The following is a 14,987-nucleotide window of genomic DNA, read 5'->3' as shown; positions in this document are numbered from 1 at the left end:
TATTCTCATTAGTCCCTTAGTTCTCTAGTATTCCTTGAAGGAATGTCTTCCTCTGTGAAGACAGAATTGTTGTATTTGTTTAGGTTCTCTGCTATTTCCTGATTCCCCATTATGAACTTTCCTGTCTCTGCCTCTGGTGGACCTATATTTGTCTATTCTAACATTTTTCATTTTATGTACTTAAGCTTTTACAGTCCATCTTTGTTTTTCTCTAGTTTACTTTCAACATTCTATTTCACTTTCATTTATCAATTTCCACTTTGTGGAATTCTAAAATTCTTCCAATTATTTTGTTTTCAGTATTATTAGAGGAAACCTTTTTTGATCAAATGTGATTTTTAACTTCTTTTGGCAGCCATGGTTGGGTCACCACACCTGCTAGGTTTTTGTGCCTTGAAGGAATGGACTTTTTTTTGTGAACCATGTATTAATACTTTAAATGCTCACCAATATCTATGTACCATTGTACATTTTTAATGAAGTTTCCCAATATACCAGATCAATATTTACATCTTATACCTTAGTGAATTCCCTTGTTCACATTTGAGACCCTAGTTTCAGATTTAACTACATCACTCGCAAGCTCACCTTGTGCTCACTACTTATCTGTAGGCTTTTTTGCAGTATGATTATTAGCCTTTTCCCATTGCACAATATAGAAAGTAGCCATTCTATAACTGGTAGTTCAACTTATTATTCTAGCAAACTACCTTCCTAGCAAAAATGTCTTCCAGGAATTCTTCCACAGTACTAGCATTAGATAGGTATGGCCAGCTTACATGTAGCTTGACGTCTCCATGATTACTTTTGTTACATGCACCTATAATTTCTTTTGATGTATACTGTGTCCTACATTACCACCACTGCTTGGCAGCCTGAAAACACATCCCATCAATGTTTGCTGTCTCTTTCTGTTTTTGTTTAAGTCAAACTGGTACTATATCTTGCCTTTTGGATTTAAAATCCACTTATTCAAATGTACTGATTTCATCTTTTATTGACTCTATTACCCCACTTAATTTTGCCTGTTTGGGAAGGGATAGATAAAAATTACACTATCATTTGAATGAAAATTTTCCTTTCAGGACTTCAACGTATTGGCTAGTATATGAAGTTAAATAACTTAACACTAATATGGCACTATGTTAGTGGGGAGATTATTCTCTAAAGTTTAGAAAGACATTTGATGAAAACTGTAACTGGAATTATACTGAAGTAACTGTTATGATTTTATTTTTCTCATTTATTACTTGTGATACTGGAATTAAGAGCAAATCAGTTGACCTTGTTTAGGTAATTAATATTACTTGTTGATGATCTGTTGGTATACATAATTCTTGTCGTACTATTCCAGACTGTAATGAAAATATAACATCTTCTGTTGGGGAAGAAAAGGTGGGCTCCTTTGTGCGATCATGAGGAAGTTAGTATAAAGGCAAAACCACATATGCTGTGAAAGATTTGGAAAACTGCCTTTTATACATACAATGAGTTTGGATCAATAGAAAAATGTAGAGAATTGTAAATGCAGGAGGAAAATTGTTGAGTCTTAAGTAAATAATTTCTCTATTCCTGAGTATGCATTTTATTTTGCTATTTGAATATTGTACCTTCTTTCCTCAGCTCCTAGTGTTCATAAGCATCAATACAACTCAAATGCAGTCACAGACATCAATTTAGATAATGTTTGCAAAAAGGGTAATACTCTTCTTTGGGACCTGGTGCAAGATGAAGACGCGGTATGTTTACCTTCATAATAACAATTTGGAATTGTTTGAATGGAGTGCTTTTGGTTACTTTTCTGTTTGTCTGTGTAGGTTCATCTCTCAGAGGGGTTGATAAATGAAGCTGAGAAACTGCTGTGCTCCCTTGTATGCTGGTTTACTGATCGGCAGATTAGAATGAGATTTATTGAAGGTTGTTTAGAAAATCTGGCAAATGATAGGTAAGAAATAAAAGTATGATATTTCCCAGTACAAGATGAAGTTGATATACTGTACATTCTAAATATGTAGTGAGTACATGATTCTTAAGATGTCATCACTTACTTGATTGAAATTAAAACTAGGTGTTCAAAGTTTGTGAGAAGATTTGTAGCTCAGGTTGTTGTTGTTGTGGTTCTGTTCGCCGAGCTGGGAATTTGTGTTGCAGAAGTTTGTCCCCTGTCTAGGTGACATCCTCAGTGTTTGGGAGCCTCCTGTGAAGCGCTTCTGTGATCTTTCCTCCGCCATTTGTAGTGGTTTGAATCTGCCACTTTCGGTTGTCAGTTCCAGCTGTCCGTTGCAGTGGTCGGTATATTGGGTCCAGGTCAATCAAAAAGCACATTGACCTGGACCCAATATACCGACCACTGCAACGGACAGCTGGAACTGACAACCGGAAGTGGCAGATTCAAACCACTACAAATGGCGGAGGAAAGATCACAGAAGCGCTTCACAGGAGGCTCCCAAACACTGAGGATGTCACCTAGACAGGGGACGAACGCCTGCAACACAAATTTCCAGCTTGGCGAACAGAACCACAACATTAAAACTAGGTAATCATATGTCACAAATTTAGAATGAAAATGTAATAAAATTGATAACTTTAGAAATTGTTCTTACAAGATATTTTGGTATAGTTTAAAGAAAGTTTGCTCAGTATGATTATTTGACATCCAAAATTAAATAATTATTTAATATTAATCCTGTCCAATTATCTTTATTTAGATCTGTGGTAGTTTCACTCCGTCTTTTGCCAAAACTATTTGGCACTTTTCAACAATTTGGAAGCAGTTATGATACGCATTGGATAACTATGTAAGTAACCCACAATTGTACAATACATTGCGATTTTTCAAGTTAAATACTTCAGTTTACTTACAAATTGCTAATATAAAGAAGACACATTTTTTATATTTACATAACATCTAGATACATCTCCCACTTATGTTGATATCTGTTCAGAAATCCAGCAAGGGTTTTTAATGTTGGCAAAGAAAAATGTTTCCTGCTAGATTTCAGTAGTGCTCTTACAACACTTGAACCATGAGAACATTTTGCGTTTAATGATGTATCCAAAGGCTATAATCTGAGCGGTTGGGAAGAAGTAGAAGTGAAGGAGTTACTGGAAGGACCGGAACTGCTTTTTGTTAAATGCTGAGGCCTTTTCTGACACTCGTGGCTATTGCCTTTTTCCAAGGGAAGTGGCCAGTTATTTTGCTGGGAGTTATGGTGTGATGTGGAGACAGAGGCTGCAAGATGATTGGGAGCTGAAATTGGAGTGTGTGAATGTTTTGGAGCCTAAATGAAGAAGCTGCAAGAAGCTTGGAATTTGGCAGAGCAGGCTGCAAGTGAAGATGTTGGTGTTGAAGTTTACTGGGGTTGGGTTAAGGAGCTGTGGGCACAGGCCACAAGAGGGAGTAAGGAGGAGGCTGTGCCACGTCGAGGAATTTAAAGGGATTGACAGTTTTAACATAAGACCAGATAAGGTTAGTGAATTTGTTGGTTGCAGGAGTCTATCGATATTATAAAGTTTCATATCTACTCAGTGTTATATCACCTCACAACCTTTTTTAAGAAAAGCATATCTGAAGTGTGGCATCCGAGTTGTCACATTTCCAAAATGTGGCATGTGTAACAGACCAAAAGATTATAGGAGCAGAAGTAGGCCATTCAGTCCAAAGAGTCTGCTCCATCAGCCTCTATGCTTCTCTCTTTCTCCACCCCCCCCCCCCCCCCCCCCCAAAACACCCATGTAACTTTTCCCTTTATGCACCATTTATATTTCCAATTAATAACCAATTGTTAAGGGCAGTGTAATAACACTAAAGGTACGGGGGAAAAAATGGTAATTAACTAAAGTAGCTATTTTCATTTTCTTTTACATTGTATATATCTATGCATATTGAAAATTTCTGTTCATTCTCCACCTTTTGGAGTTTCTCTATGCTCTGTGCAATAACAATATTTCATGTAGAGAGTCAGTCAGACAAATCACAAGAAGTTTGAAGTGCATGTTTTGTGAGGGCAAGGTAGTAAATTTCATATTTTGTTTTAACGTGTATTGCAATCAAAAAAATCTGAGCAGACATCTACAATAAAATAGCATTTTAGTAACGTAGGACAGATAAGTGAGCTGGTGCCAGAAGATGGTGATCAAAGGTGATTTGCAGTTGACTCAGATGAAGACAATTATATTTTATAATTATGTAAGTAAAAGGTTCTACATTGTAAGTAGATGGAAATGAATGGTGTTAGGGACAAAAGAACCAAGTTGTTTGCAGTTCACATAAGTTTATGGAGTGTTAGATAAAGGCTTTATAGATATATATTTGTAAAATTAATTTTTGATATGAGTAAAAGATGTGCTAACTTGTCCTCAAATAGTTATAGTGTAATACACACCGCAGTAGAAATAAAATTGCCATCCACTTGTGGATAATGAATATATAATCAACTTTTTATTATATAGGTGGGCAGAAAAGGAACTAAGCATGATGAAACTTTTCTTTGACAATCTAATACACTACATTCAAGCAGTTAGAGAAGGAGTCCATAAACATTTGTTGTAAGTATGTCTGCTGATCATCTTTTTGAATATTTTTGAACATCAACATCGATTTCAGCATTTGATTAGTTTAATCTGTGTTAAAATGCATACAGTCAAATGTTAAACTAAGTATATTGAACAGTTATTTTTCGAAGTTTCAAAGAAGTATAAGTTGTGCATTTCACTTCTTCAGAGATTAACTTTATATAAGTACTAAGTTCTCAAACTATTTAAAATTTCAATTCTTAGCTACAAGATTAATTTAAACTTATTCTCCAAATGTAAGGTATATCAAAGTACACTCTTTCCTTTTGATACTTTAATTTGCTATTCGTGGATCTGCATATTAGCGTGCTTGGTCACAGACCCGATATTTTTTCCCACTTTACAGGTCCTGATGTTGCAGTCCTTTGTGGTAGATAGAGAATTTCTATTATAGCACTGTCCATGTTTTTGTGCTATCCGTAGGAACTCCATGCTCCTATCCCTTTTAGATATCAAGGATTTTGCGTGATTTGTAATTGTACACAGAAGGAATGTTCTGAGAGAATGTAAACAGTGATTCTTGTGTCAAGGCACATTCACCTTTATGAAGAATGTATTTTAAGTTTAATGTATAATTTTGTTTGGCCATTGTAGGTAAATTGAATGGAGGCAGTGAAACGTCTTGTACTCTAAATGGATGTTTTATATATCATGTCTTCATATTTCTTTGCTACGTTTTGTGCTTTTGAGGCATAATAATAATGAGGAAATCAGATTGATTGCACATATTGGGGTGGAATCTATATCTGTTGGAATTTTGCCTCATAAGCAGACAGATTAATTTCTGGCTACGGGGAGGGGGGCGCGCGGTGAGAAACGGTGTGGTTGCATCTGGAACAAAAGGCTGTACACTTACCTTTAAAAGAAAAAAAATTAAAGTCTAAAGTATCTTTTTAATATATTTTGAGGGGATTTGATCTGATCCATTACACGTGACATTTACCACCACCTGTACATGGATCTGCAATCCAGATTAAGTGCCTAAACAATTCTTCCTGAGGCTGCAAAAATGTTCTATTTTTAAGTTGTTATTGGTTAATTTCAGGCTACAAAATGGGATTTCTGTAGTACAACCCAGCATTAACTAAGCAACAGATCCAGTTTTTAGGAAAACTCGGCATTCATCCATTTTATTGTATCACCAAAGCAACAAACTGGGAGGGCTATTCAGTTTTATTACATTGCTTGTTTCTCTCAAGTGGAGGAAGTTTGGAACCAACATTGCACATTGCTGTAATGTTCATCCATTTAGCCTTCTTAATTGAAAAGTATTCAATTTTCAATATTCAAATTGTGTTGTGAACAGTGATTAGTTCTCCATTTTTGCCAAATTTGTAATGAGCAGTCATGAAGTGCCTTTCTCTTCCTTCATCATTGAACTTAAATGATTGATGCTGTGTAGAATAAAGCATGTCATTCTTCTTTGTTTTGAAATAATTGATCTTGTTAGGTTGCAATATATAGTTTCAGGTGAGAATGGGCACTGTGCACAGTTTCCAGGATACATTAGTATATCTTAAAATGCTTTTTAGGTCTGTATAGAGTCTATTGGGTTCTCAAAATTCTTTTAAAGAGAAAAAACTGAACAGATTTGAAAGGAAATTTAAATGAAATTTATATTGAGTTTGATAAAATAGGATTTGTGTTTGAATGTACTACACTATGTAATATACTGTATTGTGTTTCTCATCTGCTGAAAGTCGGTTTTCATGGATTTGATTTTTATGACAGGCAGTCCTCACTTAATATTTCTCCAATTAATGTTTTGTTTTACCATAGCTTACTGTTTGGGGTTTTTTTAAAAACCGTAAATAAATGAGCCAAGCATCAGACGTAATGTTCCCTTCACGTCCCAGTTCACTCAAAACCAATATTCTGATTTTTCAAGACTGTGAAATTCCAGAACATCTGTGAATGTTAATTAGAAGTGTATGTCAATCTACCTGACTATGTCTCAAGAAGCTGGTGTTTTCTGAATTATGCATTGCTAATACTTGGGAGCCTGACAATGTGTGAATGAATAAAATCACGAAGTAAATCATCATTTGTCGAAACGTTCATCTGATATAACATATATTATGATGTTATTATGTATTGTGCATGTGGAGTACTGAATTAAAATTGGTGCATGCTATCATTCCAGAATGTCTGCAAAGCCTTGAATATAGAAATCTTAAAAAAAAAAAAGCATGATAAACAAAATCAGCATTTTCCTTCCAATTTCCCAGCATTAACTCTGCACATAATGATTTTAATACAGGTACAGCCATGGCGCAGAAGTGCAGGTTCGTCTGCAGTTTCTGACATGTGTTTTTTCAACTCTCGGATCTCCAGACCATTTTAGTAAGTCTTTATTTGCTGCAATATTTTTGTTGTTTGGTAGTACAGAACTTGATCGTTAATGGAAGAAAAGACACCGTTTTTATCAAAGCTTTTCTTCTTGCACTATTCAGGGCAATTCACAAGAAATATCCGTGTAAAGGGAAACAGTATTATTTATACTCTGTGAAAGGAGAGTGCTGATTAATTGGCAAGTGAACTCTGGTAGAGATGGAGAATGCACCAGTTAATGATAACTGACAGTTGACTGCCAAGTTAACTTTGATTGGACAAGGCATTTTGCCTTGACATTACATAGAATGTCTGTCACCTATTTTGTTGTGTTGGTGGTGGTGTTGTTTTGAATTTCTGCCAACATTGTGCACTGTAAAATGTAACCAGCATTGACCAGAGGAACCAAGAATGCATCCTTGGATAAGCTCAGCTCAACCAAGCTAATGGGAGCATGATGCTTAGGTGTGTGATAAAGAAATCATGTCAGATAAACACAGTTTGGCCTTTGAATAGTTTGGGAACTTGTGTTCTTTAAAAAACAATTTTAAACAAACAAGTGTTTGAATAAATGCATTGCAATGGGAGTGGCAGGTTCTAGTTTCCTACATATCAAAGTATGGTATCCAAGTTGTCAAAACCTAATTGTTTTCTTACTTAATCACAGAGGTATAAGTATGTCATAAAAAGATTTGTGAACTGGCTGATGATCCAGCTGCGAGAATTAACGTATTGACTCATTAAATAGCTCAGTGATTTTCTGCTAATATTTCGAGAATAAATTGCTGCTCAAGTTTGACATTTGAGGTAAAACATTTGAGTAAAATTATTTCCTGTGCTATCCTTTTGTTATTTCCATGATCATGAATTAAGGATGACCATGGTTCTATTCATTTTAGGTTGACTTAGCAAAGCTTGGTTCTTGAATTTGTTGGAAGTAAACTTTGATCACAGAATCAATCATTTAGGATTCTAGGACAGTTATGAATCAAATATTGAATATAGTTCAGGGTTTGATGATCTGACCCTTTCAAGCATTCTTTAACTACTTTGAATCTCACACAACACAGTTGCTGTTTATTTTCATCCTCAACAAGAAATGCAGAACCTAAACATTTAGTTATGACCATATTTTTAAAAGATACGCTGAGTTATCTACTCTGAAATATAACATATTTTGGATTTTAATTTCCTTGTACAAACATATTGAAAATATTTGAACTCCTGAGTTTGAGTCCACTTGAGAGGAAGCCACATTGTATGGTGGACGATTATGAATTTAGGCTCCGATCATGTAGAAGATTAGGTCGTCGGCTGTGCCTCATTTATCTTAGGAAGTTAAACTGCCAGACCTTTATCTACCATTAATACGTAACTCTAAAAAGGAGCTGGTTACCCACAAAGTCTACACATCTGGGCAGGAATCTGGATTTTGTAACTGTAATTGTATTTTTTTAGGAGAACTTTTCACAGCACTGATCAAGCCATAGTTTGGTACTAATTAGCTTACATCTTCAGAGACTCCAATGTAGAAATAACATGTTTATTGGAGTTAATTCATAATTATTGGCAGAGTTGAAGGAACTCTAACTTATATCTGTAGTTGGGCAGAAAATGCTTGATGTCATCACTGGATGTGAAAGTTGTAACATTGCATACCCCCCCAGCAGATTGTGTAAATTTTTTTAAACCGTACAAACAAACTCCTGCAAGTCAACCATTCATAATCTTTTTATATCAACAGTGGTGCTTGTGTATTGAACATTAACTTTTCCAAAAATACTGACTTTTATTGATGCCCATTTTGGATGGTGGCTTGCCACTTTGCCGTTGTTTATTTTCTGATTTTACAACATTCCAAATCTTGCCCTTTCTATTCAGAGTTTGGATTTAAAGTTTGTATTTTTCTGTTCCCTGCCCAGAAATCTTCAGTTGTAACAGCTCTTGTATTTACTTTAGGGTTAAGTCTTGATCAGGTGGATATTTTGTGGCATTGCCTTGTGGAGGACCCTGAATGTTATGATGATGCATTGCACTGGTTCCTTAACCAAGTGCGCAGTAAAGACCAGCATGCAATGGGAATGGAAACATATAAGCATCTTTTTTTAGAAAAGGTTAGTGAAACTTTGCAATACTTTGACAGTTTTGACATAACTGTCCTAGTTTTGTTTTTTGCCTAGAAACATAATAATTTTAGCCAAGAATAAATGTTAGAAGGACTGCCTTTGCACAGTCTGGAAGGTAGGCAGGTTTTTGCTGTTGGCAGTGACAAGGACAAATTGTACTAGCTCAATTAGGTTAAATCCTTTGGATAGTAATTTTATTGTAAATTCAAATCTAAGAAAATGACTGCAAACTTTTCTTTATGCAAATAGATCTGTGTATATAATGGATGAAGTTAATCTACAGTAAATATCTAGACAGTGTGAGATGTATTATGAATTTATTATGACTAATTAATTTTAGTCTTATCTCCCAGTAGCCTTGAATAGATGCCAGTTTCACTGTTTTCTCATTCTATCAAATTATGCATTATATACTTCAGATGCCGCAGTTAAAACCAGAAACTATCAGCATGACTGGTTTAAATCTATTCCAGCATTTATGCAATTTGGCCCGGCTTGCAACCAGTGCTTATGATGGTGGCTCCAGTTCTGAGGTAAGAAAAAAGTAAAAGTTTTTATAGTGGAGAAATTTCTGTGCAGAGATCATATAAATCCAGTAAGCACTGGGGCAAAGGAATTTGAATGTAAAATGGTTGCCTGTCTGCACCATAATAATACTTGACACACAAACCTTTTCCAGTCTGTAAAACAACATTTCAAAACTATTTTGTTTCCTGTCAGGCAGCCAGTTTTGTATCCAAGTTGCTAATGTGCCTTCTATTGCACGCGCTATAACTTTGTTCACATGTCTGTTATATGGTACTTTGACAAATGTCTTTTGGATGTCCATGTACACCACATAAGTGGCATTGCCTTTATCAGTCAAATCTGTCAAAAAAAACCTCAAAGTTGTTTAGGCAGATTTGCCTATAACAAATTCACGTTTACTTTGTTTAATTAATCCACGTTGACCCACGTGACAATTTGGTTTTAGACTTGAAGATTCAGAACAAAATTATGTCCCTTCAGTCTCTATGCATCCTCTTCCATTTACTTTCTCACCATTATGTAGTATCATCATCAAACTTGAAAATGGTGGACTCAGCCCTCTCACCAAGTCATTGAAAAAGAATGTAAATAGCTGAGTCCAATCACTGGTCCTTGCTGAACAGTAATTGCAGCCTATCAGCCAGAAAATTAACTGTTTATTTTCTCCCATTTTCTATCCATTGGCTAACCCTCAGTCTATACTAATTGGTCATGTGATTTCTAACTTGTAATGACTTTGTGTGACGCTTATTGAATGTATTTGAAATGCGCAATATGCAGTGGCTTCCCTTTACCCATTCTACTCGCAGGGATGTAAAATTTCATTTGGAAGATTTCAACTATTGGGTAATTAAGTTCCACTCTTATCTCCACCTCTCCCTGCCAGCTGCCACCACCAGTGTGGCCAAACCCGAGAGAGAATCACAGCTGGGGATTCATGGCCATTATCAAGGCTGGGAGCAGAATACTTCGATTTCTGTTTGTTTGGCGTTGGCTGCTATAATTTATCCCAGTGGAAGGGTGTGCTCAAGCAAACTGGGATAGAGCAAAAGTGGGGGTGAACATCTGGACCCCGGGGAGAATCTCTCTCTTCCACAATCAGTCCACAAACACTAGCAATTGGTTTGGTTTTGTAAGACTTCACACTTTATTACTCACGGCTGGGCACAGATCATCCAGAAACAGAGGTTAAACACTTCAGTGTTCCTCAGAGGAACTGCGCACATGGTTTAAAACGAAGCCATTTTCATTATTTTCTGAGAGAGGTACAGGCCATAATCGTACATGATTACCAATTAATTAACGGCATGATTTTATTGACAGCTACTCAACCCAAAAATATTTCCTGGGGACCAACTTTGTTTTCCAAAACTAAAGCCATTCTTATCTCATAAACTAAGTTTTTGCACCTGATTTGAAGGTCCGTTAGGATGGCCAGTAGTGTTATCTAGTCTAGTTATTTCTATGTTGTAAAGGAAGCATTGCCTGTTAATCTTTGTTGAGACAGACTGTGATCAATGAGTTTTGAGGAGATTTGTAGCTCAGATTGAGGTTCTGGGTATAGGTTTGCTCACTGAGTTGGAAGCTTCTTTTTCGGTCATTTTGTCACCATACCAGGTAACATCTTCAGTGAGCCTCTGGACGAAGCACTGCTAGTGTTTCCTGCTTTCTATTTATATTTGGGTTTCCTTGGGTTGGTGATGTCATTTCCTGTGGTGAAGTATTTTCTTGTTTTCTTTTCCTGTGGGTGATAAATGAGGTCCAAGTCAATGTGTGTTGATAGAGTTCCAGTTGGAATGCCATGCTTCTAGGAATTCCTGTGCATGTCTGTTTGGCTTGACTGAGGATGGATGTGTTGTCCCAGTCGATTGGAACAACACATCCATCCTCGGCCAAGCCAAATAGAGACACGCATGCGAATTCCTAGACGCATAGCATTCCAACTGGAACTCTCAACAAGCACATTGACTTGGACCCCATTTACCACCCCCGGGGGAAAAAAACAGGAAAGTACTTCACCACAGGAAATGACATCACCAACCCAAGGAAACCCAAACATAAATAGAAAGCAGGAAACACGAGCAGTGCTTCGTCCAGATGCTCACTGAAGATGTTATCTAGTATGATGACAAAACGTCTGAAAGTGAACCTTCCAGGTCAGTGAGCAAACCTACACACAGACTGTGGTCAAGTCAATTTAGGCTTTAGCAGGGTTAAAAATGATTTTTACACAGCTTTAAGCAGAATTGTCAATTTGCAGCCTAGAAGCTATTTTGATATGTTATTTGCATCAAGTAGCCATTTTATTGCCACCTAAGTTATTAAAAATATGTATTAAATGGTTGTTCCTGACAACAACTAATTACCTCCGCCTCTATTTAAGTTTCAGATCCTCAGGAGAGGATTGACAGTAGAATGCGACTGTCTGGGTTATAGTTGGAAATTGGGGGATGGGGAGGTGAATTGGATTGGTATTTAGGAATGTGGTCAACTTCTAATTTGGGAGTTATGAGTTTGGGATGAGGAGCTGCTGAGTGGATGGCTGGCAGGGTACGGTTTGCCACGAGCTGTGTGTTTGTAGATTGGTGTATATGTGTGTGGAGAGAGGCTTCACTAAGTCTTCCGTCACGAGGAAATAAGAACAGTGTGACTAAAATCTACATGAAGGATAACATGAGTTCTGTTTTTGCTGATGTCTCAGGTCACTTTAGTTTCCAGGTTTTCTACAATGTGTATTCACTCATGGAATGTGGATATCACTATTAAGATCATCATTTGTTGCCTGTTCCTAATTGCCCTCATGCTAGTGATAAGTGGGATCACATTGGAAAGTAGTTTGCAAAGTACTGCCATAGTCCTTTGCTTCATTTTTCTATGTAAATAAACTGGAAAGTAGTGTTCTGTTGTTAGAATGTATTTCAATCTGAATTACGTACGTGAACTGCATTGAATGTTAAAATACTGAGGGTACTTTGACTTTATGCTAATATATTGTTCCATATTCTTTCACAGTAGAAGGAAAACAAGGAAAAAAATGTTTCCACCCATTTGAAGATTAAAAATTCCATTACCTTGGGGTGCCTTAGAAGGATTTGCATTTCATCACAGATTAAAACCAAGTGCTGCAGTTACATGAGAGAATTCAGACCTTTTTGTCTTTCGGCCACTGTGTCTGCTGACTAGTTACTACATCAGAATTAAACATGATTTTGCTTTATAATTCCGTAAATGGTGCCTAATCGTATATGTCAGGGCAGCTTGTATAAAAGATTCTAGCATTTTGCCTCCGACTGTGTTAGCTAATTGTCCAATAGTTTCCACTTACTTCTGTCTCTGTCCTTTCTTGAATAACAGGGTTAAATTTGCTACCTCTCAATTTGCAGAATATGTTCTAGAATATAAAGAACTTTGAAAGATCAAAATCAAATGTCTTCACTGTCTTTATAGTCATCTCTTAGGATGTAGACATCGGAGCAGGCAGTGTTGGCATAGTTTACCTTTTGTGTCACATGGCGACATAGATGCTACACAGCTTTGTGCTCTGAGAACTAACACTTGTGTAAGTCGACATGTTTTTTTTGTGGGATTGGAAAAAAAATTCAGTGGACACAACATTTTGAAGAGAACATTAACTTTACTAAATTAAGTTCTCCAGTGCTGTTTCATTATTAATAATTTTGTCAAGTTCCTCATTTTTGCTAGACCCATAATGTTCCACATTACTTTTGAAATTTTTATCTAAAATCTGCCAAATCATATGCTTATTACTCTTTTTAACATTAGAACCTTCCTCGTTTTACTATCTTTACTTAGTCAATCTAGTGGAAGGTGTCGTACCACTGGTTTAGTGACACCCAGTTTGGGTGGGAAGAGGAGAGAAGTTATCCTCTGCTTCCTGGTTAATATGTGCCGCTCAGTAACGTCACAGAAATACACACACTCTTTGGTTAATAACACATTGTGTGCAATTCACTGCCTTGTTTCCTAAACCACAAAAGCAAGTACACTTCCATAAATATCTCATTGGCTATAAAGTGCTTTGAGACACCCGGTGGTCATAAGAAATGCAATATAAATTTTTTTTTCTGAACTGGATCCAGACAGGGAAGTAGAAGTGAGGTCGATATCAGATATTTACTGAACGGTGGAGATTATCAAAAGCTGTTTGGCTTACACTAACTCTCATTTATTTATATTGATATGTTAAACTCAAGTTCTGTATGAACCTTGCATCGAAGGTTGCTTTTGCTTTCCTGCCTATTGGTTGAGCATTACAGATGTAGGCCCACAATCAGTGCACCTTTTCATTATCTGAAAATGGGGAAGGGGTTGCAGATAGATAATTCTGTAACCCTTCAGCTCAAATCTGACCAACTTGAATTTTTTTGAGCAAGTAACCGAGAAGATTGACTAGGGCAGAGTGGCAGACATTGTTTACTTGGACTTCAGTGAAGCCTTTGACAAGATCCCACCTGGTGGACTAATTTCTAAACTTAGAGCACATGACATTCAGGGTGAGTTTGCCAATCTGATTCAACTTGGCTTAAAAGCAGGAGACTGTGATGGTGGAGAGTTGCTTTTTGGACTGGAGTCCTGTGACCATCAGTGTTACAAGGATTAGTGCTGAGTCCACTTTTGTTTGCCATTTATAAAAATGATTTGTATGAGGATATAGGAGGCATGGTTAGTAAGTTTGTGGATGACACCAAAATTGGAGGTGTAGCAGATAGCGAAGAAGGTTTCTTAAAATTACAAAGACATCTTGATCAATTGTGTAAGTGGGCTGAGGCGTAGCAGATGGAGTTTTAATTGCGTTTTGGTAAAACAAACAAATGTAAGACTTACACAATTAAAAGTAGGTCCTTGGACAGTGTTGTAGAACAGAGAAACTCAGGGGTTCAGATACATACTTCTTTGAAGTTTGCATCACATATAGATAGAATTGTTAAGAAGCCATTTGGCATGCTTGCCTCAGTGCTCATACCTTTAGAGTATAGGAGGTAGGATGTCATGTTGAGGTGAGGCCTCTTCTGGAGTACTGTGATCAGTTCTGGTCTCTGTTATAGGAAGGATGTTATTAAGCTGGAGAGGGTTCAGAAGAGATTTATGAGGATGTTGCTGGGAATGGAGGGTTTGAGCTATAAGAAAATGCTGGATAGGCTGGGACTTTTTTCACTGGAGCCTAGAAAGTTGAGAGGTGACCTTATACAGGCTTATAAAATAATGAGTACAAACAAATTGAATGGCAAGTGTCTTTTCCCTAGGGTTGGGGAATTCATGATTGGGGGCATATTTTTAAGATGAGAGGAGAAAGATTTTAGAAAAGACATGGGGATTTTTTTTTTTAAGTATTTATAGAGTCAAAGAGATGTATAGCATAGAAACAGACCCTTCGGTCCAACCCGTCCATGCCGACCAGATATCCCA

At 36.7% G+C, this 14,987-nt stretch overlaps 1 protein-coding gene and 1 long non-coding RNA gene across 7 annotated transcripts in view; one reads left to right on the top strand and one right to left on the bottom strand.

The window, feature by feature from the left end:
- The window catches only part of usp34 (ubiquitin specific peptidase 34), a 381,006-nt gene that overhangs the window by 122,339 nt on the left and 243,680 nt on the right, over nt 1-14,987 (top strand). For all 6 annotated transcript variants that reach the window (XM_087991428.1, XM_087991429.1, XM_043696074.2 and 3 more), the window contains 7 exons: nt 1,624-1,739; nt 1,818-1,945; nt 2,709-2,798; nt 4,453-4,548; nt 6,836-6,918; nt 8,866-9,020; nt 9,452-9,565. In XM_087991428.1, the coding sequence (XP_087847554.1) occupies nt 1,624-1,739; nt 1,818-1,945; nt 2,709-2,798; nt 4,453-4,548; nt 6,836-6,918; nt 8,866-9,020; nt 9,452-9,565 (782 nt within the window). The remainder of the gene's footprint in view (nt 1-1,623; nt 1,740-1,817; nt 1,946-2,708; nt 2,799-4,452; nt 4,549-6,835; nt 6,919-8,865; nt 9,021-9,451; nt 9,566-14,987) is intronic.
- Nucleotides 1-14,987, bottom strand: part of LOC148148979 (uncharacterized) — a 65,252-nt gene that overhangs the window by 39,845 nt on the left and 10,420 nt on the right. The window lies entirely within an intron of this gene.

The sequence above is a fragment of the Chiloscyllium plagiosum genome, unplaced genomic scaffold, assembly GCF_037043375.1.
Source record: "Chiloscyllium plagiosum isolate Xiang-an unplaced genomic scaffold, Cpla_swu_hap1 HiC_scaffold_10, whole genome shotgun sequence".
Classification (NCBI taxonomy): domain Eukaryota; kingdom Metazoa; phylum Chordata; class Chondrichthyes; order Orectolobiformes; family Hemiscylliidae; genus Chiloscyllium; species Chiloscyllium plagiosum.
This window is presented reverse-complemented; position numbering and strand designations above follow the sequence as displayed.